This window comes from Lithobates pipiens, unplaced genomic scaffold (assembly GCF_037356315.1).
Source record: "Lithobates pipiens isolate NorthernLeopardFrog02 unplaced genomic scaffold, aLitPip1_a1.2 Scaffold_13, whole genome shotgun sequence".
Lineage (NCBI taxonomy): Eukaryota > Metazoa > Chordata > Amphibia > Anura > Ranidae > Lithobates > Lithobates pipiens.
Window position 1 is genome coordinate 469,443,456 of NW_027507718.1, and position 25,561 is coordinate 469,469,016.

At 42.9% G+C, this 25,561-nt stretch overlaps 1 protein-coding gene across 2 annotated transcripts in view; it reads right to left on the reverse strand.

Moving 5' to 3' along the window:
• HTT (huntingtin) overlaps nucleotides 1-25,561 on the reverse strand; it is a 275,564-nt gene that overhangs the window by 84,199 nt on the left and 165,804 nt on the right. For both annotated transcript variants that reach the window (XM_077477874.1, XM_077477875.1), the window contains 3 exons: nucleotides 19,919-20,061; nucleotides 13,456-13,663; nucleotides 6,387-6,528 (listed from right to left, as the gene is read on the reverse strand). In XM_077477874.1, coding sequence (XP_077334000.1) covers nucleotides 6,387-6,528; nucleotides 13,456-13,663; nucleotides 19,919-20,061 — 493 coding nt within the window. The remainder of the gene's footprint in view (nucleotides 1-6,386; nucleotides 6,529-13,455; nucleotides 13,664-19,918; nucleotides 20,062-25,561) is intronic.

Here is a 25,561-nt window from a genome sequence, read left to right on the forward strand (position 1 = left end):
GGGACCCTTAGAGTAATGTTACTTTGGATTCAAGTCCATGTCTACCCAAGACTCTAGGCCCGGGTTCCCTGTATAGGGCCTAGCTGCCTCATTACCAATAGTGCCTGCTTCACACAGACTTAAAGCAAATGGTGATTTCATCAGCACAAGCCATCCGTCTTTCACCCATTGTTAACTGTCCCAATTAATTCTAGATTGTAAGCTCTAACGAGCAGGGCCCTCTGATCCCTACTGTATTGATTTGTATTGTAAGTGTACTGTCTGCCCTCATATTGTAAAGCACTGCGCAAACTGTTGGCGCTATATAAATCCTGAATAATAATAATAATAATAATAATTGTCTGCTAGCAAACTATTGTGGTGATGAGTTTATACTTGTAATAAGGTGTATTGTACTTTGTAAGCTCGATGCCGGCAAGTCTGACCTGGAATAAGACCTCAGAGTGTCCAGGTGGCTAGTCATTTAATCAACGTTTCTAGTATATGATGGTGTTTAGCTATGGTAAGTCTATTCCTGTGTACAGTTTGTATTGTTAGGGTAATATAATCAGGAGGGGGATGTGCGGTATATATTCTGTGCGAGTTTGTTCAATAAACGTTCCAGTTTTGCAGCTTAGGTAGCCCTGTCTAGTTCTTGGTTGCAAAATGTGGCTATATCAGATATCTATGTTCAAACTGGAGGAAGCGGTATACAGACGGAAGCATTTAGGCGGCGTGAGACAGTTCCGTCACACCAACATACACAAGCTCCATTTTTAGGCACATTCAATAAATAGCACAAAAGAAAAAAATTTTTACAATTTGATTTACATCTCATAAAATTCAATATAAAATAAAAAACTAAGACTGATACCCCTATCCATGCCCATTCTGTTGCTTACCTTATTCCTTGAGATTTATATCCACTGTTCCATCAAAATGGAGCTTGTGTAACATTAAATCATGCGTAGATTTTCTTTACACAGGACTATTTGAAAAGTAATCATGGCCAGGTTTATCGAATTGGAAAATTCAGTCTTATATTATTACAGATAAGCATGGAAGAATTGTGTTTACCCTATAATTTAGTTTTGCTTGCTTTTTATTAGCTTTACACTTTAGCCGGAGTGATGAGGTTCAGAGGTGACCTTGGATGTCTGACCATTGCTACACTGCTTTCTAACAGGTGATAAGCTGAGATTTTGATCTTTGCCTCTAAAACATTTTAATCTTGCATACAATTCTCCCTTTAAACTGCATCTTTAAAAGCAACCCAGCTTAGCTATGTATCTATCCCAGGCTGTTAATGCGAGAAGCCTACCCAGTAAGGGCAGACTCAGGCAGAAAAGGGCCTAAGGGAAGATAGCGGGTTTGGGTCTTTGACTGACATTTAAAGAAATGCAATAAATTAAGCCTCCAAAATTAGCATTTTGCCTCCCCCCCCCCCCCCCCCCAGACACCTACTGCCTCTAAGTACAATTAGGTGACAGTCACATGCAAAGCTTTGACCAAATTTGCTTTTAATGCAGGAGAAAAAGTTTTACATGTATAAATACATACGGGTTCCAAATAGTGAACTTGGTGTTGAGTTATTCACTTTAAGTTATTTGGAGAGGACAAGGGGGAACTCTTTACGTCTAGAGGAAAAGAGATTTCATTTCCAAATACAGAAAGGTTTCTGCACAGTAAGAGCTGTGAAAATATGGAATAGACTCTCTCAAGAGGTGGTTCTGGCCAGCTCAGTAGATTGCTTTAACTGGTTCCCGACCACCCGCTGCAGTTGTATTGTGGCAGGTTGGCTCTCCTGCGAGAATCATCGCCATTGTACGTCGGGTGCATACACTGCAATCTGTAAGCAAGCTGGTGCCCATTCGCTAGCGGGGGAGCCAATCAGCGGGGCCGGCGAACTCCATCGGTCGGCCATCTGCGATCGCTCCATAGAGAGGCAGAACGGGGATCTGCCAGTGTAAACAAAGCAGATCCCCATTCTGTCAGGGGAGTAGAGTGAGATTGTCTGTTCCTATTGATTAGGAACAGCAATCTCCCTCTACTCTCTGTCAATACACTCCCCCCCAGTTAGAAAGCACCTCCCAAGGGAACATTTAACCCTTTGATCGCCCCTGGTTTTAACCTCTTTCCTGCCAGTTTTATACAGTAATCAGGGCATTTTTATAGCACTGATCGCTGTATAAATGTCCTGGTCACAAAAAAAAAAAAAAAAAAAAAAGGGTCTGGTCTGTCCCTCGCAATCCTGCTAAAATTTGCAGATCACCGCCATTTCTTGTAAAAAAAAAAAAAAAAAAAAAATTGCCATAAAATTTATACCCTATTTTGTAGCTGTGATAACTCTTGCGAAAAACCAATAAAAATATGCAAATTGGTATTTGGGGAATATGTAGAAGAATACATATTGGCCTAAACTGAGGAAGAAATGTATTTTATTTTTTTCTGGTTATTATAGAAAAAAAGTTTTAAAAAAATTGTGCTTTTTCAAAATTGTTGCCCTTTTTTGTTTATAGCACAAAAAATAAAAACCAGAGGTGATCAAATACCACAAAAAGAAAGCTCTATTTGTGGGGGGGAAAAAAAAAGGATAATCAATTTTGTTTAGGTACAGTGTCACATGACCGCGCAATTGTCAGTTAAAGTGACGCAGTGACGTATCACAAAAAATGGCTTGGTCGGGAAGTGGGTAAATCCTTCCGGGGTTGAAGTGGTTAAAAAAGGCCTAGGTTCTTTCCTAAATGCACATAACATAACATAACTGGGTACTAACATTTATAGGGGAAATTGATCCAGGGAATATCCCATTGCCTATTGATGGACCAGGAAGTATTTTTTTTCCCCTGCTGAAGCATATTGGACCATGCTTTGCCGGGGGTTTTTTTTGCCTGCCTCTGGACCAACTGTGGGTATAGGATTGTACAATTTTTTTTTTTTTTTTATTGCTTAACCACTTTCAGACCGGACCATTTTGCTGGTCAATGACCAGAGGTCTTTTTACAATTTGGCACTGCGCTGCTTTAACTGGTAATTGCGCGGTCATGCAATGTTGTACCCAAACAAAATTTGCGTCCTTTTCTTCCCACAAATAGAGCTTTCTTTTGATGGTATTTGATTGCCTCTGCGATTTTTATTTTTTGCGATATAAACGTAAAAAGACCGCAAATTTTGAAAAAAAATGATATTTTCTACTTTTTGTTATTAGAAAAATCCAATAAACTCAATTTTATTCATACATTTAGGCCAAAATGTATTCAGCCACATGTCTTTGGTAAAAAAAAGTCAATAACTGTATATTTATTGGTTTGCGCAAAAGTTGTCACATCTACAAACTAAGGTACGTTTTCTGGAATTTACGCAGCTTTTAGTTTACGACTGCCTATCTCATTTCTTGGGGTGCTAAAATGGCAGGGCAGTACAAACCCCCCCCCCCCCCAAATGACCCCATTTTGGAAAGTAGACCCCCTAAGGAAATTGATAAGAGGCATGTTGAGCCCATTGAATATTTTATTTTTTTGCCTCAAGCGATTGAATAATGACAAAAAAAATTTTTTACACAAAGTTGTCACTAAATGATATATTGCTCACACATGCTATGGGCATATGTGAAATGACACCCCAAAATAAATTCTGCTTCTTCTCCTGAGTACGGGGATACCACATATGTGGGACTTTTTGGGAGCCTAGCCACGTACGGGGCCCCGAAAACCAAGCACCGCCTTCAGGATTTCTAAGGGCGTAAATTTTTGATTTCACTTCTCACTACCTATTACAGTTTTGAAGGCCATAAAATGCCAAGATGGCACAAAACCCCCACAAATGACCCCATTTTAGAAAGTAGATACCCCAAGCTATTTGCTGAGAGGCATGTTGAGTCCATGGAATATTTTATATTTTGCCACAAGTTGCGGGAAAATTACAAACTTTAATTTTTTTTTTTTTTTTTTCACAAAGTTGTCACTAAATGATATATTGCTCACACATGCCATGGGCATATGTGAAATGACACCCCAAAATAAATTATGCTGCTTCTCCTGAGTACGGGGATACCACATGTGTGGGATTTTTTGGGAGCCTAGCTGCGTACGGGGCCCCGAAAGCCAAGAACCGCCTTCAGGTTTTCTAAGGGCGTAAATATTTGACTTCACTCCTCACTACCTATTACAGTTTTGCAGGCCATAAAATGCCAAGATGGCACAAACCCCCCCCAAATGACCCCATTTTGGAAAGTAGACACCCCTAAATTTAGGGGTACACTAGTGAGACTCACAGGTAAAAAAGCACCTAGGCTGTCAGCGACTGTATCAAAACGCTACAAGAAAAACTGTTAGCGATCGCAGGGATCAGGCCTGACTCTGCGAACGCTGCAGTTATGCGTGTTGTGTTTTGTAAGTGACAGTGATCGATCGATACTGCACTTGGGTGGGCTGGTCTGGGCTTGGCGGAGGGGCTAAACGCAGGTGCTAGCAGGTATCTGGGCTGATCCCGCTAACAATGCGTTTTGGGAAACCTAAACTGCTGGCGACGCTAATATAGATCTGATCAGATACTATATTACTAAGGGAGGTGTATGCTTTGTGCGTGGGTGTTAGCGGTACTGGCACTAACCTGACGCTGCCTGGGGCGACGCAGACCTTATCTGACCCTCAAACTTATATCACCCGCCGGGTGATCAGGGGGTTAAACCTTTATTAGGTAATAAATGGCGGGTGCCCTGAAACTATAAAAAAATAACTAACCAACCAGCGTCACCTGTAACAGTTATATGGTGATCACTGGTGAAGGGTTAACTAGGGGGCAATCAGGGGGCTTTATGCGGTAGTATATGGGGGTCCCTGGCGCTATAAAAAGCTGCGGCGAACCTAAATACCTACCTGCCTAACTAGCGTCACCTGTGACACTAATACAGCGATCAGAAAAACGATCGCTTATTAGGCTGGGTTCACACTGGAGCGATGCGGGAACGCCACGAATCCGCGGCGGGTTCCCGCATCGCATGCCTCCCGGCGGCAGTTCACACTGCCCTATGCGAACTGCTGGGAGTGTCAGTGAAATGTTAATGACACCCCCAGATCAGTGCGATCTGCAAACTCGGATCGCATGGTGTGAACACCCATGCGATCCGATTCTGCTGCGGACCAAAAAAAGGGTCCCGTGCGAGTTTGCGGCGGGTGCGACGCGAATTCAGCCATACTATCTGTATGGCTGAACTCGAATCGCACAGAGATCGGATGTGATTTGCACTGCAGTGCGGTGCGAATCACATCCGTTCTCATAAACCGCTGCAATGTGAACCCAGCCTTAGTGACACTGGCGACGGGGGGTGATCACGGGGTTAAACCTTTATTGGGGGGGGTTAGGGGGGTACCTTAGAACTAAAGGGGGCTAACCCTAACAGTTATTACAGTCACAAATGACACCAATGCAAAAAAAAAAAAAAAATGCAATTGGTGTCACTGTGACTGGGGGGGCAGGGGTAATTGGGGGGGGTGATCGGGGGGTGAAGGGGGGGGTGTGAGTGTGCCTGGCATGTTCTACTGTGTAGTGTCCTGTTGGTGCAACTCACCGATCCTCTCTCCTCGGTGCCGGAACGAAAAATACCGACACGGAGGAGAGATTACATCACTTCCTCTGCCTGTGTTTACATTACAGGAGAGGAAGTGATGTCACGCCTCACTTCCATTCGTCAGGAGCGATCGCGAGGGGGTGGCCATGAACGAATGGCCGCCCCCTCATCCCGGATCGCTCCTGTACGGATACCGACCGCCGCTGGCACCGGGGGGGGGGGGGGGGGTGCCCGATCGGGCCCCCCACCCGCGGGAAGGCAGGGATGTATATATACGCCCATATGCCTGCCCGTGCCATTCTCTCGACGTATATCGTCGTGCGGCGGTCGGCAAGTGGTTAAACTAGATGGACTTGTGTCTTTTTTCAATCTAACTATGCAAGATGGCCCTTCTAGACACTGAATGGGTTCTAGATTCCTGCCTAATGGATAATCCAATTCTTTCAATGTGCTCTGACTGTGCCATCTGCAATTATCTCTGCCAAACCACTGACACTAGAAATCTGTCCAATTACATATTAAACGGGAAGCATCGTTTTTGCCCAACACCACACATGTAGTCCAGGAAAATATGACATTACATGGAAAAGCTGTTTGCAATGAAACAAGTAAAAATAATTTTAAACTTTTTTTTTGCACATTGCTGTACCACTCATGAGAGCAATGAGAGGCCCCCCTTTTTTTAAAGGAGCATGGACAAGCATCTAGCAAGTTTCAGTAGGATTATAGGCAAAGTAAATAGGCCTGACACAATTAAAATGCATTATACAAGTTAAATTAAAAAAGGTCCTGTTAGTTTTTTAATTTTTCTTCCAAGGAGACCATTTCTTGTACTTACCACATAGTCACAGAACAGGATGAGGGCCCCTCTCCGCACTATTTCCCGGTTACACATGCCAAGTTTGGACTCCGGCTCAGGCTCACTGTCAGTTGACATCTGGGGACTTAGCAGCAGTTTGGTACTAGACAGGCTGTTCCTCCTGTACACAGTGATTAAATACACAGGCTTTAATGTCTGCACTTTTTTGTCAACTGTTAAATGGCAGCTGATTTAATAAGGCAATATAAAAGTAGTATTGAAAAGGCAGTTTTATAACGCAAAGCATGCAGACTTTTCTATTAATTAGCACAGTGGAGACACTTTAATGAAAGCAGCTGTGTTACTGTACTCTAGGCTGTAATATTTTCTTTGTATGGCAGCAGAACACCAAAGCTGAGCACAGAAGAGTATCTGACCGGTCATTTGATAAGTACTACACTTTCAGCACAGTGCACATGTGACATTCGCTTGGATTACAAATAGTATTGCTGTCAACTGGGATTTGCTATCTTGCATTGTTCATCATAACTTTGCTGCTGCCAGGAATCTTTGTTCTATAAGCTCCAACATTGCTGGACAGTGCAAGGCCTTGCTTTTAGGACAGTGTTGTTAGTACTCTTAAAATTAGACACTTTACTGGTCAATATAGTATACTCTCATTAGGATAATGGTATTATAGGTCGACCTGGGGTTCTCCTTTAAAGTAGGCACATCTCCTTAGATCTATTGATAGCGTTCATACAATATTCCATAGTGATTGTGTATATTGTTGTCATTCATGTGTCACTGTTAATTGTTATTGCTACAAGTGTTATTTCAAACTAATCTTAGCTGAATACAAAGATTTGGCAGAATAATTCTCATTTAAGCCTCTCATCTCAAATAAGTAAAGACAGAGAGACTTGAAACTATTTGCTTTGTGTCTGTGTGTCCAGGTATACACCACATGTCTGAACCTAGAGTGTCAGAGGGGCTGGAGAGTTCACAGGGTAATGGCTGCATAAGAGAACATGCTTTATCAAGCAAACCCCGAAGGGGCAGTTCTACAAGCACTCAGTGATGCAATCTTCCTACATGCAACCAGCAAACAGAGGGGATGATCAATATGCATAAAGTTTAAGTGTATTTTTGGACAAAATATAAAACACATGCACTTTTCGCCATGTTTCATCCCAGAAAAATATCTGCTGGGGCCATTGTTCTTTTGGCAACTGGGGACACATTTTTCATACTTTTATTGCACTTTTTAGAGTGAAACATGTTAGGTCCTTCTTGGGAATGGGCATTTTAAATTACTTTACTTTTTGATAAGTTTTCACTTTTCTTACCCATGGTTATTTGCCCGTCAAGGTAAGTGGGCTTTGAATCTGGTCTACATTATGTAAGCAAATAGTGCATGGATGGGCAGAGGCTGGCACTGTTGGTAAGCTGGGCTTCAGGGAGATAAATTAAGCCTTTTTGCATCCGCAGTGTCTTAAGGCTCGTACACACTATAAGAAAATCAGGAAAAAAATTCCATCCAAAGAATTTTTGTACGATTTTCGTATAGAGTGTACTAACTTTCGACAGCTGTCAAGGGACAAAACGCCAAAATTTTTCTCGTACAGGAACAGAAGGAACGATTTTTGTTTAAGGCGTACTGTTTTTTTCCGAAAAAAAAAAAAGACTGCCATTTTCGTATACATTTTCATTCATCGGTCCTGATTTGCAATGAAATTAGAAAAATTAGGCAATCGTTCGCCCACTTTTCTTATAGTGTGTGCGCCCCACTTTACAGTACAGACCCAAAGCCCTTATAAAGCTTGAAGGGGACAGGCTTGTCCTCTATTGTCCAGTTTCACTGCTCCTTTAGATGTGGACACTATGAGACCAGTTATATGAGCCAACAGGTGCGACACCTCCAGTTGTATCCTTGGGTTATGCAGTTTCTCACTCAGTTTGGCATGTACAGTACACTATATGGCACTACTTCTGTAATCTGAATTGGGTTGAATAAAACGGAAGTTTTTAGCCCAGTGGTTCCTGGTATGCAGGTAGGTGCACACCCGTTCATATTACTGCATAGTTAGTGCTACTGTTGGGCATAAGCTGTGCGACTTGGGACTGCAACGTCGCAATACAAGTCGTACCCCATGAATTCCAATGTCACTGCACTACTTTGGTCTGACTTTGATGTGTCTTCAGGTCCATAGACCTCAACATTACACAGGCATTACGTCAAAGTCGTGGCAAAATCACGCAACAGTAAAGTGTCAAAAGGGACTTATTTGACATAGGACCATATCGTTTTTATTCGGATTATATTTAGTGTACCGGCTGATCATACCAGAAATCCAAAGTGCTCCTAACTTTCTGATGTGATCTGACAAGACTGCCTCTACTGTACTAAAAATCCTAAACAGTGCCGTCAGCCCTGCCCATGTTCCATGCCGTCAGCCCTGCCCATGTTCTCCCCTGCTGGAATACAGAACATCTTTTTTTTTTATATTCTGGAAATTAGGAAAGCCAGAGTCAAGGGCAGGATCAACAAGTATTTGTCTATGCCTAAAATATTTTGAGAGACAAATCATGGGGAATTGTTCATGTGTTGAAGAGATGTACTGCACAGTTATTTACAGAATAAAAGATGTCATTATTAATGATGATGCTACTTGCAAGTGGCAATGTGCAAAGGAGGAGTGTCCAGGTTCAGCTTTAAAGTGGCAGAGAAGAGGTTCACTTTAAAACGTCTTTAAAAGGGGTGACATAAAATACATCTATTTGGTAAATCAGCAGGGTTCTTTCACGTGTACCTTATCCCAAACATTCAAAAGAGGCTAAAGTGATTCCTCCCTCCTCAAAAATGAACCAAGAAACAAAAATATTCTGAACATTGTTCCAAGAGGATCATCTGCACATCCACAAGACTAACTGAAGAAACTGCCGAATTATATAAAGTGTCTCCTGACAATGAATAACCGGCTGCACATTAGGGGAAAGGTGGTAACCATAGCAGCAAATAATAACTTGTTAGGGCTTCCCAATTAATTATATGGGACCAAGTAATTACATCTAAATTGGTGGTACAACTTGTACTTTGGGTGTTAACTGTGTAGGAGTAAACATCGTATTTATGACGCATGTCATATTAGATTTGCGCGCACAATTCAATGTACTGGTCTTCCACCTCCTCTGCTAATGAGGGTTGAGTTAAATGGTAAAACATCCTCATTACACCATGCACCAATTCTTCTAATGTTCTTGAGACAAGCAACCATATGTGGTCACAAAGTGAGAAAAAGACAGAAAGTTCTACAAATGATCTGGTGAAAAGGCTTTGGGCCAACTTAAAAAGGCCAATATGGCCAAACTGCAGCCATTCTGATGCTTTAAAGTGGTTCTAAAGTCTTGTTACTTTACTGCATTCCCTGCGTTAAAAGAGAAGTTCACCTTCCATAACATTAGACCCAAATTCGGGCTGTAACATGTTATGAATGCACCAGCCCCTCACACCTCCGCTGTGCCAGCTACCTTGAGATCTTCTTTACCCGCTAGCTGTTCTCTGTGAATTCTGGCTTGCAGTTTTCAATGTACTACCGTGGTGCTGTGAGCGCTGTGGTAGTTCATTCATTGTTCCTGTCAGCATGTATCGGCTTCCTCATACAAGCAAGCCTATACACTGACAGGTCTGCAGGAGACCTACATGGAATCAGCGATCTTCTGATTGTTGGTGCAATGCTTTATAGGCTCCTGCAACAAAAAATTATACATTCTAATTTATTTACCTGCAAAAAAATAAAAATAATAAAAATTACCATTTATTATTTTTTCCCAAAAAGGTGAACTTATCCTTTAAATGTAAAGCCACCCCCTTCAACCCCAAATCTCTCCCTTGATCAAATGCTGTCCTGGCTGCAGACCCGCTTTCCAGCTGAAAATGGACATTCAGAATTCTCAGCGCTCCTACAATGCAGTTACTACTTTGTTTTAATACATTTTATTCAAAATGATTACACTATATAGACCTTTTATTATTCTGTGTGATTGTATATGAACGGTATCAGCTTTTTGGAATGAACAACAATGTGTATGATGACCTGTATGTGAATATAGGTCCGCTATTCAGGCAAGCTGGCACCCTGCACATTGATGGGAGCACAGAACTGCTTTGAAGTCACTGCAATAGAGGAATTGTTTCACTTCACTTTAAGCCATCTTCGCAGTTTTTGATGGGATTTTTATTTTTACTTTTTTTTTTGCATTTGCAGCATTGGTGACAGGGTGCACTGCCCGGTAGGGCATTTGGACACTTTCTTTTTTTAGTACTTTCTAATGGATTAAGCACACTGTGATTATCTCTTTGATTGCTTTACTTTGCATATTGACATTTTTATGATAGCACCGTTATTGAATTGAAATAAGATGCGTTTTTACATTTTATATAATTATTCACTATATTGCTTAGCAATTTAAGAGGATCTAGCACCACTCTATTCACTCTTATTTACTAAACATTTTGGCAATAGACACAAACTTATATTCTAACACATTGGGACTATAAGGGCGACTCCTCCCATGCACAAATCCCTAGTAAGCAGATTGGGTACACCATCCCACTTTCAAAGTCCAGTTAACTAACTATAAAGGACAGACACTCCGGCAACAAGGGCTCTCCTACAGAATCATTGTATTTGAATGGCTAGGAAGTCATACAGGGGGAGCTGAAGGTGAAATATATACGTCACCTCCTCCTAGTAAAACTCAGGGGGTGTGGGTGGAAGAAAGAATTCCATGAACCCTATAGGACAATATAGGTTATATTCAGATGGAAGATGTTAGTTTAAAACCCCAAAACAAAAGCCAATGAAGGTGGCTGATACAGTTCATGAACCAGAATTCAGGGACATACTGCTTGCCTTGTATTTGAATATTGAAGGTAATCAGACAATTGAGTTTTGCTGATAAACAGAACACATTTCTCCCATAATACTTGGGAACCATCTGTATATCTGTGCAGTGGTTATTAAACTACATCTTATTAAATCATTCTTATTCTGAGTTTTGTTTTCCATCTGTCAATTGTTTAGAACTCTAGAACAGAAATTTAGCAAAACACTCCTGCTGCAAAATTTGGTGCAGCTCCACATAGAAACCAATCAGCTTTTATTGTCAACGCTTACTTGAACAAGCTGAAGTTAGAAGCTAATTGGTTGCTGCACAGCTGCACCAGATTCTGAGTGCTCCAGGTCTAGTAAATCTCCCCTCCCCTCTTTCTTGTGCTATGCTGACAATGCAGCATATAGGAGTCGGATGCAGAAGCTGAATGGACATGGCCATGTGTCCAAATTTGACATGCGTGTAGGAGCCAGGGCAAAGATTTGAGTGCCCAGATTCAAGCACCCAGCTCCTGCATGCATGTCAAATTTTAACATGCGAAAATATGTAGAGCTACTGGGTCTGCATCCACCTTTATAGGTTTGCGCGTAGCTACAGGTGCAATAACAAACGCAGCTTGCATGAAGAATAGGTGTTAATGCCTGTCAATGAATCCTACGTAGGAGAAGCATTGTCACTCTGGATGGAATCTTCTGCTGCCTAGAAGTATGTGCAGATGAATAGCAGATTTAACAGCTTGTCAAATAACAGACTAAATTAGAGGTAGTGTCCCCACTGCCGACCACTGTTCACACGGGCGGCTGTTCTGCCGCTGTTATAAGTATTAAAAGTATGTTTTGTTATTTTGAAATTCAGAGAATCCTGGCACATCATTCACTTTTTGCACATTGCAATTAGCTGTGTTTTCATGCTTTTACATGCAGCTGCGTTGGAACATTATTGCCATTTCCACTGCTATCTGCGGGTGAAATAGTACACTGCGATTACCTGCAGTTAGGTGCAGATAGCTGCAATAAATCGGTCTTGGACGCAGTCCAATTTATTTTTTATAACAGCACCAAACCTCATGTGACGAAACCGTTGCTAAATGCTTTGTGAGAATGGGGCCATAGGAAAGCATTGAGTTTAGCTGCGGCAGATAACTTGATCTATCCGCAGCTAAAAGCTGAATTCTATCCGCCCGTGTGAAAGGGGCCTAATAAGGGACAGCCCTCCAGGATAATGGATCAGCTGTAGGTTATACATCTTGATTGGCAGCAGCTGGCTCCACTCTGGGCATTAAGTCTCTGCTTCAGGCTGGGTTACCATTGCAGCGATGCGGGAAAGCCGCGAATCCGCGGCGGGTTCCCACATCGCATGCCTCCCGGCGGCAGTTCACACTGCCCTATGCGAACTGCTGGGAGTGTCAGTGAAACGTTAATGACACCCCCAGATCAGTTTGCATATCGCAGTGCGATCTGCAAACTCGGACAGGAATCGGATCTCATGGTGTGAACACCCATGCGATCCGATTCTGCTGAGGACCAAAAAAAGGGTCCTGTGCGAGTTTGAGGCGGGTGCGATGCGAATTCAGCCATACTATCTGTATGGCTGAACTCGCATCGCACAGAGATCGGATGTGATTTGCACTGCAGTGCGGTGCGAATCACATCCGGTTGCCGCAGCAGTGTGAACCCAGCCTAAAACAGGCCATACATATTTGAATTTCAAACACATTTTCTTTTCAAAATCAGAAATTGTGTGCGTTTTGTGATCTGATGGTGCCACCATTGATTTTCGAAATTCGACCAACCAAGCCTTCAGTTTCACCTCCTGTTGCTACAGAAAATAATTTTTGTGTCTGGGAATCTTCTTTTCTTTCCGGGAATTTTCTTTTCTTGCACCCATGTGCTTTCCTTTTTCAATTACATTTCTTACACGATTCTCCCATCATTGATTATAAAATCATTTGTTTTTCAAAAAATTTCCAACATGTCCAATCACTCAAATTCAACAGCTGCACAAAAAAACTCGACCGTTGCAGTGCCCCACTAATGGTGTGAAATTCAAATGAAAATTCTTTGAAAAGATTTTCGAAAGAAAATTTGTTTGGAATTCAAACCATGTATGGCCTGCCTAAGACGGCAAACACCACCCTGAAATCCATAAAAGGGAACACTAGAAAAGAGTATTTTCTTAATGTAACAAAGTGGTAAATTAGTGTCGGACTTACTTGAGCGTCTGATGTACTTCGGACCACCAGTTGTAGTTTGTGTAGTCTATGAGCAGCAGGAACTGGCACCACAGCAGCACCAGGGAAGGGTGGGTTGGAAACATGGATTCCACATGCTCACTAAGGCTTTCCAAAGTGTAGTAGTTCCCACTTTCGCCATCCCCCTTGAAAAGTCGTGTAGCTGCATTCGTTATTCTTCGGAATGTTCCTGCAAGTGGCAAACACAGCAGCATGAAAAAAACGGTGGAAAAGAGCCCAAAGAGCTGAGCTATTGCCTGGCTTGTTGTCAGCCTGGTAAGACCCCTTTTCACACTGAAGTGCTGCTAAAGCGCCGGTCATTTTTGCGGTGCTTTAGCGGCAGTTTTCGGGTGCTAGCAGGTCGCTTTTTTAAAAGCCACGTGAACCTCAACCCCAACAAAGACATTTTGTGGTACTTTGGAAAGGCTGCAAATTAATTTCAATGGACAGGGGCATTTTTGCAGTGACATTTACAGCACTCCAAACACACCTCAAAGATGCTGCTTGCAGGACTTTTTCTACCATCCCGCAAGTATACCGCCTCAGTGTGAACGCACATACTCAAACGAATGGGAAGCAGTTTTGGAGGCGCTTTTCCAGCCCTATTACGCCTGAACACTGTCTCGGTGCGAAAGGGGTCTAAAAGTGAGGTCTTCCTCCAACAATGCCCTGCCTGGTTCCCATCTACCTGGTAGTCTTCTTCACCTACTCCCACATTCTCTATAATAAAAACTAGAAGGGTGGGACTCTCTCATAATGGCATCATCAAATGAGCAGACCCAAGAGCGCTTTCAATACCAATGTAGTATACAAAACATAAGAAACGGTCAGGTGGTTTAGGTCTGCAGTATCAATCAAAAAGTGAAATGAGTTTTGGTTGGACTGACCCTTTAGTAAAACTGTAATACCTCAAATGTTTATAAACTATATTATCCAATTTAACAATATTGACCATACTAGGAAGTATTCAATCAGAGGAAAATAAAGTGGTAGTAAATCGCACCAATTTTTTATAAATTTATTTTGAACCCTACAAGGTAAAGTCATAATGTGCTAGTATGCATTGCATACCAGCACATTATGAAATACTTATGAAATACTTACCTTAGAACGAAGCCTTACGCCACGCTGTCATTGCCGACAGGTGCTTCTATCTTCACCTGTCTTCCTTCTGTGTTCGTGTCCTCCAGCCATCCTATTGGCCGCACCACGAGAATCATGGACCGTGGCCGGAGCTCTGAAGGGACAGCAAGGTTATACTGTCCCTTTTCAGAGCACATGCACCGGTGAATGCCTGCAGTGTGAATATCTCCTAAACCGTGCATGTTTAGGAGATATAAACTGTACCTACATTATAGACTTACCTGTAGGTACAACTTTAAACACAAGGTTTACTACCACTTTAATTCAAACCAGCTATCTGCAGTAATTTTGCAGTAATCAGCTATCGGCAGCAGATCTACAGTAAAAATAATAAGCTTGATATTCAGGATCCAATATAACATTAACTGGACGTGTTTGGAGACTGTCAATTCATTGCACAAGATTGGACGTTCCTAGGCATAGTTTGAAAGCAAAATATTTGGAGAAAGTCCATCCAAGTGAATGCCCTAAAAAAGCATTGATAACCAAATCAGTTCTCACACAATTTTTATATTAAAAATTATAATAAAAGTGCCATCTACAGTAGACTTGTTTAGTATACCGTGTGCCCCATCTTCTGGTCAGAAGCTAATCTGCAGCTCTAAAAAGGAAACCTGTCAGAAATATGGATGCTGCCATTGCTGACCTGATCTTCTCAAAATGCCAATTTCCAGACAATCATTCTGACTGAATGGCCCCTATAATTTTAGTCACAGACCCAGAACAGTATGTAGTAGTATTCTAGGACTTGTTGCATCTTTGTTCTATCCAAAAATACTAAAGCGAGACATCTAGCATTTTCTGGTAAGCAATGGTAGCCTTTTATCTTCTTTAGTACAGGTTTCCTTTAAGGGTAATAAATAGTGCACCCCATGCATTTTTTTATTTTTATTTTGGACTAAAATGCTTTTTTAAGAAATTCCAAACTTTGCCCACTACTGTCTGATTGCATCTACAGACTGAAAACTCAGACTGCACCCACTCAAACCAGGAGAGTAGAGAGGGAGCGTGTCCCCTCCGCTGAATCTTTAAGCTGTGTGTGCTTGTAGGTCTTGCTATATAGGTTTATATTTGCAGTTATCTGAAATCATTCCTACTACTTTCAAACAGGAAAAAACGTAAATATTAAAGCCCTACTGCAATGTTTTCTTTTAACTGTTAACACTGCAGGGCTACTTATTTTTTTAAGTAAACGGGTGGCTTTCGCTCCGATACTCAGTCTCTCTAGCATTACCCCGTGGCTAAAATAAAATACATTTATTTGGTTTAAATTAGATTTTTTTCTACAAACTTACATGTAAAATCAATTTCTTGGAGTACATTATGGGACACAGCAGGTTATAATCATTATTATGTGGGTTATGTGCCAACTATAGGTGAATAGAGACTGGCAGATCAATCAAACAGGAAGTCCGTCCTATAAAGGAAGCACCTCAGTTTTGTAGCACGCAATGAATTCCCAGAAAGAGGGGAGGGACCTCTGTGTCCCGTGATGTACTCCAAGAATTGGGTTTTACAGGTAACTATGTAGAAGAAAAAAATTGAATTTTCTTTATCGTATATCATGGGACACAGAGCAGGGTATAATTACTATGAGCGATGTCCCAAAGCAATAGACTTGATGGGAGGGAGACACAATCACAGAAATGGCAGAACAGGTCCTTCTCTGGCAATCTGCAACACACTGCGGCATAAGGCAGTATCTTCTGCAGCTCTGACATCCACCTGGTAAAACCTAGTGAATGTATGAACCAAAGACCACAAAGAGGCCTTGCAGACCTGAGCCACTGACGCCTGATGGTGGCTAGCCCAAGATGCCCCCCACACTCCTGGTAGAGTGTGCTCTCCCCAGAAAGGGTGGGACCTTGCCATTTCAATCCATAGCCCAGAATGAATAACTGGACCTGGGTGCCGCATGTCCTTTTTGGGCTCTTCTGGCAGCACAAACCAGGACTGCTGATCTGTGCAGACAACTCAAGTAAATACAGACCATACAAAACTACATCGAGAGTATGTCGAAAATCTTTCCCATGCCAACTGTGGAATAGGAAAATAGAAAGGCAAGACACTGTCCCAATTCATGTGAAAACTAGAAACCACTCTAGGCAAGAAATATGGATGAAGACGCAACATCACCTTATGATGCAAGACCAATAACAGCTCCTTACATGAAAGTGCTGCCAACTCTGATACTCTTTTTGCCAAGGTGATCGTAACCAAAGAAGCCACCTTCTGAGTCAATGGATTAACAGAGTTTCTCAAATTGGATCAAAAGGTGGCTTCTGCAAGGACAGGCAAGACAAAGTTCAAGTTCCAAGGAAACAAAGGTGGCCCGACAGGCAGGACAGTCTGTTACAGCCTGCATGAAGTATGAATCAAGGAGAGAGAAAAAGGTCTCTGGAAGAAAGAATGGATAGAGATAAAATATGACCCTTAAAAAGAGGAAGTAAACCCTCTGGAAAAAAATAAATCCCATCGATTGCTGGCTCTTGCATGGACGTCATTTTCTCCCTTTCTTTCCTTCCCTGTCTAAATCTCACGCATGCATGAGCGTGTGTAAACCAAGCTTTGCTTGATTGTTTGAACGTCTGTGTGATTCTCTGGTTCACTCCCCCTGTGCGATGTCTTAAACAGTTACAAGGAGAACCACAAAGCTTCCTTTCTGTGCTGTTCTCAGTGGAAGTAAATAACCCGGCATGCTGAGGATATAGAAATGGCACACCGAACATGCCGTTAACGAATCTACGGACTGTGCATGTGCCGGTGACGTCATTAGAGATTTCAGGACGGATTCTGAAGGGACTAACAGTAAGTGAAATTTCACAGGCAGCGATCAGCAGCCTTATCACTGTAGATTAGCTAAAGTGAAACTTGAGAGCTTACAACCACTTTAAAGGCCAATTTCATATCTCCACCTGATTGGAGAATGGAAAAATCTCCCACTCTCATATTTCTGCAGGTGCCAATTTCTGGCTTCACCCCAGGCATATAAGATTTACAAGTCCTGTAATTAAAGCACCTTGAAGCTGGCTTCCTGGCGCGCAACAGTACGAAGATAACAAGACCCAAGACCATAGTTCTGGCTGGACCGGAAGTGTCCAAGGAGCGCTCACTGCCAGATTCACTATGTTAGTGTATCAAGCCCTCCTGGGTTAGACCAGGTAACTTTATTATCAGTGTTACCACCTCCTGGATTCTTCACAAAAGACACTGCAGTGGAGACCAAGTCCCCTGAACTGTAGCTGCCGCCCCCCCCCAACCAGAGAGACTGGCATCAGTGGTTACCATCTTCCATATCACTGGAAGGAAAAATGTCCCCTTCTCCAGATTCCAATCAATCAACCACCAATTCGAACCACCTCAGAGGCTGTCCTAGCATCCTCTGGCTCAAGATACTCCCAAAACACAGCAGCTTCAGACGCGTGCCAACCCCCCCCCCAACTCTGGAGAAAAGCTTACAGGCAGTCTCCCATCCAAGTACTAACAAAGCCCGATCCTGCCACGACTCCGAGATCAGCCAAGATCAGGCGCGTTAAGGGAGATACGGCTGCAGTCCATTACAGTTGTTAATGATGCCGCTAAATTCTCAATTACATTCTAACGCGTCAGGAATTGCTGCCAAACACAATGGCTCAGATGCACCTGACACCAATAGTCTATCGGGAGATGTAAAATCGCAAAATTACCACCCAAGTCCACTGGACCCAAGGGCAGTGCACCTGCCTCCCATGGCTGACTTTCCCTTCTGGGGCCATTTAGCCTGTAAACAAATAATGTAGCAACTATATTGTCAAAATACCTGACTAAGCAGTCTTGCAGGTCCATAGTCAGGTTGGTGCATAGCTATGCAATTACGCAGGTATGCACACACAGATATGCAGCTTATGCAAGTACACAGGTATACAGTTCATGCCAGTATGAGTTTATGCAAGTATGCAGTTCATGCAGGTAGCCATGCAGATATGCACTTATACAGGGATGTAGTTCTACAATTATGCATGCAAAATGCAATACTACAATACTATGCTGTGCCTACACCGCTTTCTAGAAGCGCATTGTTTCATCAAACTATGACAAAATTATCCACATTCAGCCACTTATTTCAGAGGGCTAGCCAAGCACATATGCAACAAATGCAGCCTCTATGCCACTTCAGTGTGGCCTAAATGCAAGTTCCCACAGATTAATGCAAGCTACTCTGGGAGGCACAACTTCTTACATGCAAATTTGCACAAACCCTCCAGATTATGCAGAAAAAATGCATATGCATCGTGTCTTGTCATGCAGCTCCCCACAGGTAGCACTCGCACGTCACCATCCAGTCATAGACCTCTCCATGTCCCTGCTGTTTCCCAGGAGCCTCCTGATCCTCCAGCCCACGTGACTTCAATCATAAGAAAAATGTCTGCCCTTGAACTTCCTGCCTCCACTGCACAAGAGTAGGCTATACAGAAAGGCGCCATATCCTCTAGTGGCTGGAGGAGAGAACTGCAGCTCAATACACCTGAAACACATAGAGCCTGGCCAGCCAGACCAAACTTCACACTGCCCCCAGTGGGCACCAGAAAAAAAGACCAGACAGAATATTTTTTTTTTTAAACACTGAAAATGTTCATCCATCATTCCTGCCACAGGACTCTGAATCATAACAGGAATCCATCTTCACCTATCATGGTGGGCTCTGTCATAAAAGACCTTCAAGGACTCGTTCCCTCTTAATCTGGTGGTCCACTCCCCTGGACATGTATAGCACACTGCTGGAAAGCACCTTGGTCAGAACAAACAATTCACCGGATTCCATTATGCAGGGTCCAGCACTGAAAGGCTGCAATACCAGGAAGCCTTGAAGATTCATCTCTACTATCCAACGGGGCTTGGGTACCATCCATTTTAGCTAACTGCTCTTTGAATGGATTCGATTTTAGTCTTCGATTCACAGAACTGTTTTCGGACCTCCAGGTATGCTCCAACAGCACATGCAACACATCAGTAACCATCACCTTACAGACACTGGCGAAAAAACGGAGGTACTTCCCTGTTTGATCTGCCAGTGTCCCTTCACCTACAGGTGGTGCATAACCCACAATAACGATTATAGTCTGCTCTGTGTCCCGTGATGTATGATAAAGAAAATTTTATTTTTTCCCCAAATACTAGAAAAGCAAAGTGATGCATTGTAGCACTGGAGTTCTGGAAATCTATGGATGGATCAGTTACTGCCCAATCTACAGCATCTATTCAGCAGGTGCTATCGTTTTCATTATGATAGGTGGAATTACAGTTACACGATGATCTGTGTTACCCGATTTGAAGATGTGGACAAGGCACATGAGCAGGGTTCCTAGCTGCTGGCAGTAAAACGTATGCTGCTGTTCAGTCAGGTCCACCTTTAGCTCCTTGTGTACTATGTCCTCAAGAAGAATTCCTACAAGCTGCAACAGAAACCTTAGACAGAAAAAAAGAAATAAAAACAGATGTTACAACTATTGCAGACTAGCTGTAAATAATTGGCTGGTTGCTATCTTACCAGCATCCTTTAAAAATCCTCTGGCCTAAAATGCAATAAAATCAAAAGACAGTAATTGTATGTTTGACAAAAATATGTAACCTCAACTCCAGGTTTACCTTTGTGTGAATAAAGCCCTAAAACATATGAAGTCTAAATCTAATTGCATTTTTTGGAAGATTTTTAAATGGTGTTTGCACCAACACAACCAGCCTGCCTGCCCATACAAGTGCCACTAAAAGGCTATGCTTCACAATGCGAAACCAAAATTAGTCTCCCCTTTGTAAATTTAGCCGGTTTTAAATACCAAGTTAAAGTGGACCTCAACTCAAAAAGTGAAGATCTGCACCTAGAAATGTTAATTATACTTAACCACCTTCAGACCGGACCATTTTGCTGGTAAATGACCAGAGGTCTTTTTACAATTTGGCACTGCGCTGCTTTAACTGGTAATTGCGCGGTCATGCAATGTTGTACCCAAACAAAATTTGCGTCCTTTTTTTCCCACAAATAGAGCTTTCTTTTGATGGTATTTGATTGCCTCTGCGATTTTTATTTTTTGCGATATAAACGTAAAAAGACCGCAAATTTTGAAAAAAAATGATATTTTCTACTTTTTGTTATTAGAAAAATCCAATAAACTCAATTTTAGTCATACATTTAGGCCAAAATGTATTCAGCCACATGTCTTTGGTAAAAAAAAAGTCAATAATTGTATATTTATTGGTTTGCGCAAAAGTTGTCACATCTACAAACTAAGGTACGTTTTCTGGAATTTACGCAGCTTTTAGTTTACGACTGCCTATCTAATTTCTTGAGGTGCTAAAATGGCAGGGCAGTACAAAACCCCCCCAAATGACCCCATTTTGGAAAGTAGACACCCTAAGGAAATTGATAAGTGGCATGTTGAGCCCATTGAATATTTTATTTTTTTGCCTCAAGCGATTGAATAATGACAAAAAATAATTTTTTTTTTTTTTTTACACAAAGTTGTCACTAAATGATATATTGCTCACACATGCTATGGGCATATGTGAAATGACACCCCAAAATAAATTCTGCTGCTTCTCCTGAGTACGGGGATACCACATATGTGGGACTTTTTGGGAGCCTAGCCACGTACGGGGCCCCGAAAACCAAGAACCGCCTTCAGGTTTTCTAAGGGCGTAAATATTTGACTTCACTCCTCACTACCTATTACAGTTTTGAAGGCCATAAAATGCCAAGATGGCACAAAACCCCCACAAATGACCCCATTTTAGAAAGTAGACACCCCAAGCTATTTGCTGAGAGGCATGTTGAGTCCATTGAATATTTTATATTTTGCCACAAGTTGCGGGAAAATTACAAACTTTTTTTTTTTTTTTCACAAAGTTGTCACTAAATGATATATTGCTCACGCATGCCATGGGCATATGTGAAATGACACCCCAAAATAAATTCTGCTGCTTCTCCTGAGTACGGGGATACCACATATGTGGGACTTTTTGGGAGCCTAGCCGCGTACGGGGCCCCGAAAACCAAGCACCGCCTTCAGGCTTTCTAAGGGCGTTACAGTTTTGAAGGCCATAAAATGCCAAGATGGCACAAACCCCCCCCCAAATGACCCCATTTTGGAAAGTAGACACCCCTAAATTTAGGGGTACACTAGTGAGACTAGGTGATAAATGGCGGGTGCCCTGAAACTATAAAAAAATAACTAACCAACCAGCGTCACCTGTAACAGTTATATGGTGATCACTGGTGAAAGGGTTAACTAGGGGGCAATCAGGGGGCTTTATGCGGTAGTATATGGGGGTCCCTGGCGCTATAAAAAGCTGCGGCGAACCTAAATACCTACCTGCCTAACTAGCGTCACCTGTGACACTAATACAGTGATCAGAAAAACGATCGCTTATTAGGCTGGGTTTACACTGGAGCGATGTTGGAACGCCACGAATGCGCCGCGGGTTCCCGAATCACATGCCTCCCGGCGGCAGTTCACACTGCCCTATGCGAACTGCTGGGAGTGTCAGTGAAATGTTAATGACACCCCCAGATCAGTTCGCATATCGCAGTGCGATCTGCAAACTCGGATCGCATGGTGTGAACACCCATGCGATCCGATTCTGCTGCGGACCAAAAAAAGGGTCCCGTGCGAGTTTGCGGCGGGTGTGACACGAATTCAGCCATACTATCTGTATGGCTGAACTCGAATCGCACAGAGATCGGATGTGATTTGCACTGCAGTGCGGTGCGGGTGATCAGGGGGTTAAACCTTTATTACTAGGGGGAAATCAGGGGGCTTTATGCGGTAGTATATGGGGGTCCCTGGCGCTATAAAAAGCTGCGGCGAACCTAAATACCTACCTGCCTAACTAGCGTCACCTGTGACACTAATACAGCGATCAGAAAAATGATCGCTTATTAGGCTGGGTTCACACTGGAGCGATGCGGGAACGCCATGAATCCGCGGCGGGTTCCCGCATTGCATGCCTCCCGGCGGCAGTTCACACTGCCCTATGCGAACTGCTGGGAGTGTCAGTGAAATGTTAATGACACCCCCAGATCAGTTCGCATATCGCAGTGCGATCTGCAAACTCGGATCGCATAGTGTGAACACCCATGCGATCCGATTCTGCTGCGGGCCAAAAAAAGGGTCCCGTGCGAATTTGCGGCGGGTGCGACACGAATTCAGCCATACTATCTGTATGGCTGAACTCGAATCGCAGAGATCGGATGTGATTTGCACTGCAGTGCGGTGCGAATCACATTCGTTCTCATAAACCGCTGCAATGTGAACCCAGCCTTAGTGACACTGGCGAGGGGGGGTGATCATTGGGTTAAACCTTTATTGGGGGGGTTAGGGGGGCACATTAGAACTAAAGGGGGCTAACCCTAACTGCCCTAACAGTTATTACAGTCACAAATGACACCAATGCAAAAAAAAAAAAAAAAAAAGCAATTGGTGTCACTGTGACTGGGGGGGCAGGGGTAATTGGGGGGTGATCGGGGGGTAAAGGGGGGGTGTGAGTGTGCCTGGCATGTTCTACTGTGTAGTGTAGTGCTCGTGCAACTCACCGATGCTCTCTCCTCGGTGCCGGAACGAAAAATACCGACACGGAGGAGAGAATACATCACTTCCTCTCCTGTGTTTACATTACAGGAGAGGAAGTGATGTCAGGGGACATTTTCATTCGTCGGGAGCGATCGCGAGGGGGTGGCCATGAATGAATGGCCGTCCCCTCGTCCGGGATCGCTCCCGAACGAATACCGACCGCCGCAGGCACCGGGCGGGGGCCCGATCGGGCCCCCGACCGGCGGGCAGGCAAGGACGTACATGTAAGCCCTTATGCCTGCCCGTGCCATTCTGTCGACGTACATCGTCGTGTGGCGGTCGGCAAGTGGTTAAGCAGTAACCGAAAAACATTACCTTTTGTCTTGAATTCCTCCTGAGAAGTAGCAGTGCAATTCCCGTTCCTACATCATCATAGCTGTAAATCTGATGTGAGATTACCTGAGGTTCTGCTGCCCCTCACTCCGTGTTTGGAGTGAGCTGTGAGATGTCACTACTGCGCTGCTCACTTTTCTCTTTGCTGCAAATAAAGCTGTACTATGGTATTTGCACTGCAAGAATCTAACTGATTCTACTGCATTGAGGCCCCTTTAACACTGAGGTGCTTCTTGCCAGTAAAATACTGAGCGCTTTTGAAGAGTTTTTCAGGTGCTTTTGAAGAGCTTTCCATTCATTTCAATGGAGAAGGGCGTTTTTTCAACACCCTACCAGCGCACTGCCCCAGTGTGAAAGCATTCATTGATTTTTAAGCAAATAGGTTTTTGGGAGCTTTTCAGGAACTTTTTTTATAGTGTAAAAGCACCTGATAAGCGCCGTAGTGTCAAAGGGGTCCAATTCTGTGAATCATAAACTGGAAATCCTCTTCTCCACCCTCTATACTAGAACAGATTCATAAGCCAGGGCCATTACATTTTCAACAAATTCTTAGGTGGTCATCAACAAATTTTCAAACGCCTTCAAGTCTATCCCCGAAAGAATAGATAATGGATAGGAGTAGGTCACAGATCGCGCACCCAACTCATATGTCAGTATCTGAGAAACCGTGTAGACCAGATGGATTATTCCTTTTTTTTATGGAGGTGGGTGCTCTCTGTCCCTCAATACTAATCCACCCTTTCAATTCCCCTTTATAATCTTCTGTACAGGGATCCTATACATCCATACTATTCCATTTTCAAATCTAATCTTTGTTTCTTTCTACACTTTCAGCTGCCAATTTAATTAACTACTGAGTATGCAGCTTCTTCATCTTTTAGTCCTTGCCTGTGTTCCTGTTTAAAGTAGTAGTAAACCGCCATGCTTTTTATTTTATTTTTATTTTTTTAAACCTGCAAGGTAAACGTTATAATTTACTAGTATGCATTGCATACTTGCACATTATGTGAAACTTACCTTGAAACAAAGCACTCCAGTGATGCGCTGTCAGTGATTTTATCTTCACCTAGTATTCCTTCTGGGTTCGCGTTCTCTGGCTGTCTGATTGGCTGCACCACAATGACGTCACTCCCGTGCACGTATGTGGGAGCCGCTATTCACAGCACAGGGCTCTGAAGGAAGGACTCGGGTATGCCTTCCTTCAGAGCACATGCGCTGTGATGTAACTGGTCCATTCACAAGTAAATATCTCCTAAACATTGCATGTTTAGGAGATATTTAGTGTACCTATAGATCAGCCTTATTTATAGGCTTACCTGTAGGTAAATATCAACCATTGGTGTTTACGCCCACTTTACGCTGGTGCCATGACTGCTGTCCAATGTTTCTTCTTTCAGAGTGGCTCCTTTCTCCTGTAGCATCTTATGTAACCACCCTTGAATGCAGGAACTAGACTTGTATCTCCCTGCACTGTGTGCACTAATAAAAAAAAACAAAAAAAAACACACAACCTCATAGCCTATGATGGCAAGGCACTCCCCCGTCCCCTGCTCCTCCTCCCCCTCCCTTCTCCAGGCTAACAGACTGGCCCCAGACTGCTCTGTCCACTATTAATTACTTCATTCCTGTGAAGACTAAGTTCAGGGACGCACCAGTGAGAGCAAGAGCCAGTAGCGTTAAAAGTTGTAAAATGCAAATGCAAAAATACCATATATTAAAAAAAATAAAACAGTAAGCATAATTTTGTGAACCAAAAGATACATTTTCATGAGACTGAAAATAAATGCCAAGCATAGTGTCACATCATCATGAGAACAGTGTTCTGTAACAGCACTAATTGGTCTCTGCAGAAAGCAGATGTGAAAGCAATATGCTCACTACTTAGACAGATGGCATCACACCGAGGATCAGCAGGCACATGCCACTTTAAAATGTCAGTCAGTTAAGTTAAATTATGGTCTCGTTTATACAAATGTATTTGTTGCTTAGTGAAAAAAACAAAATAAGTA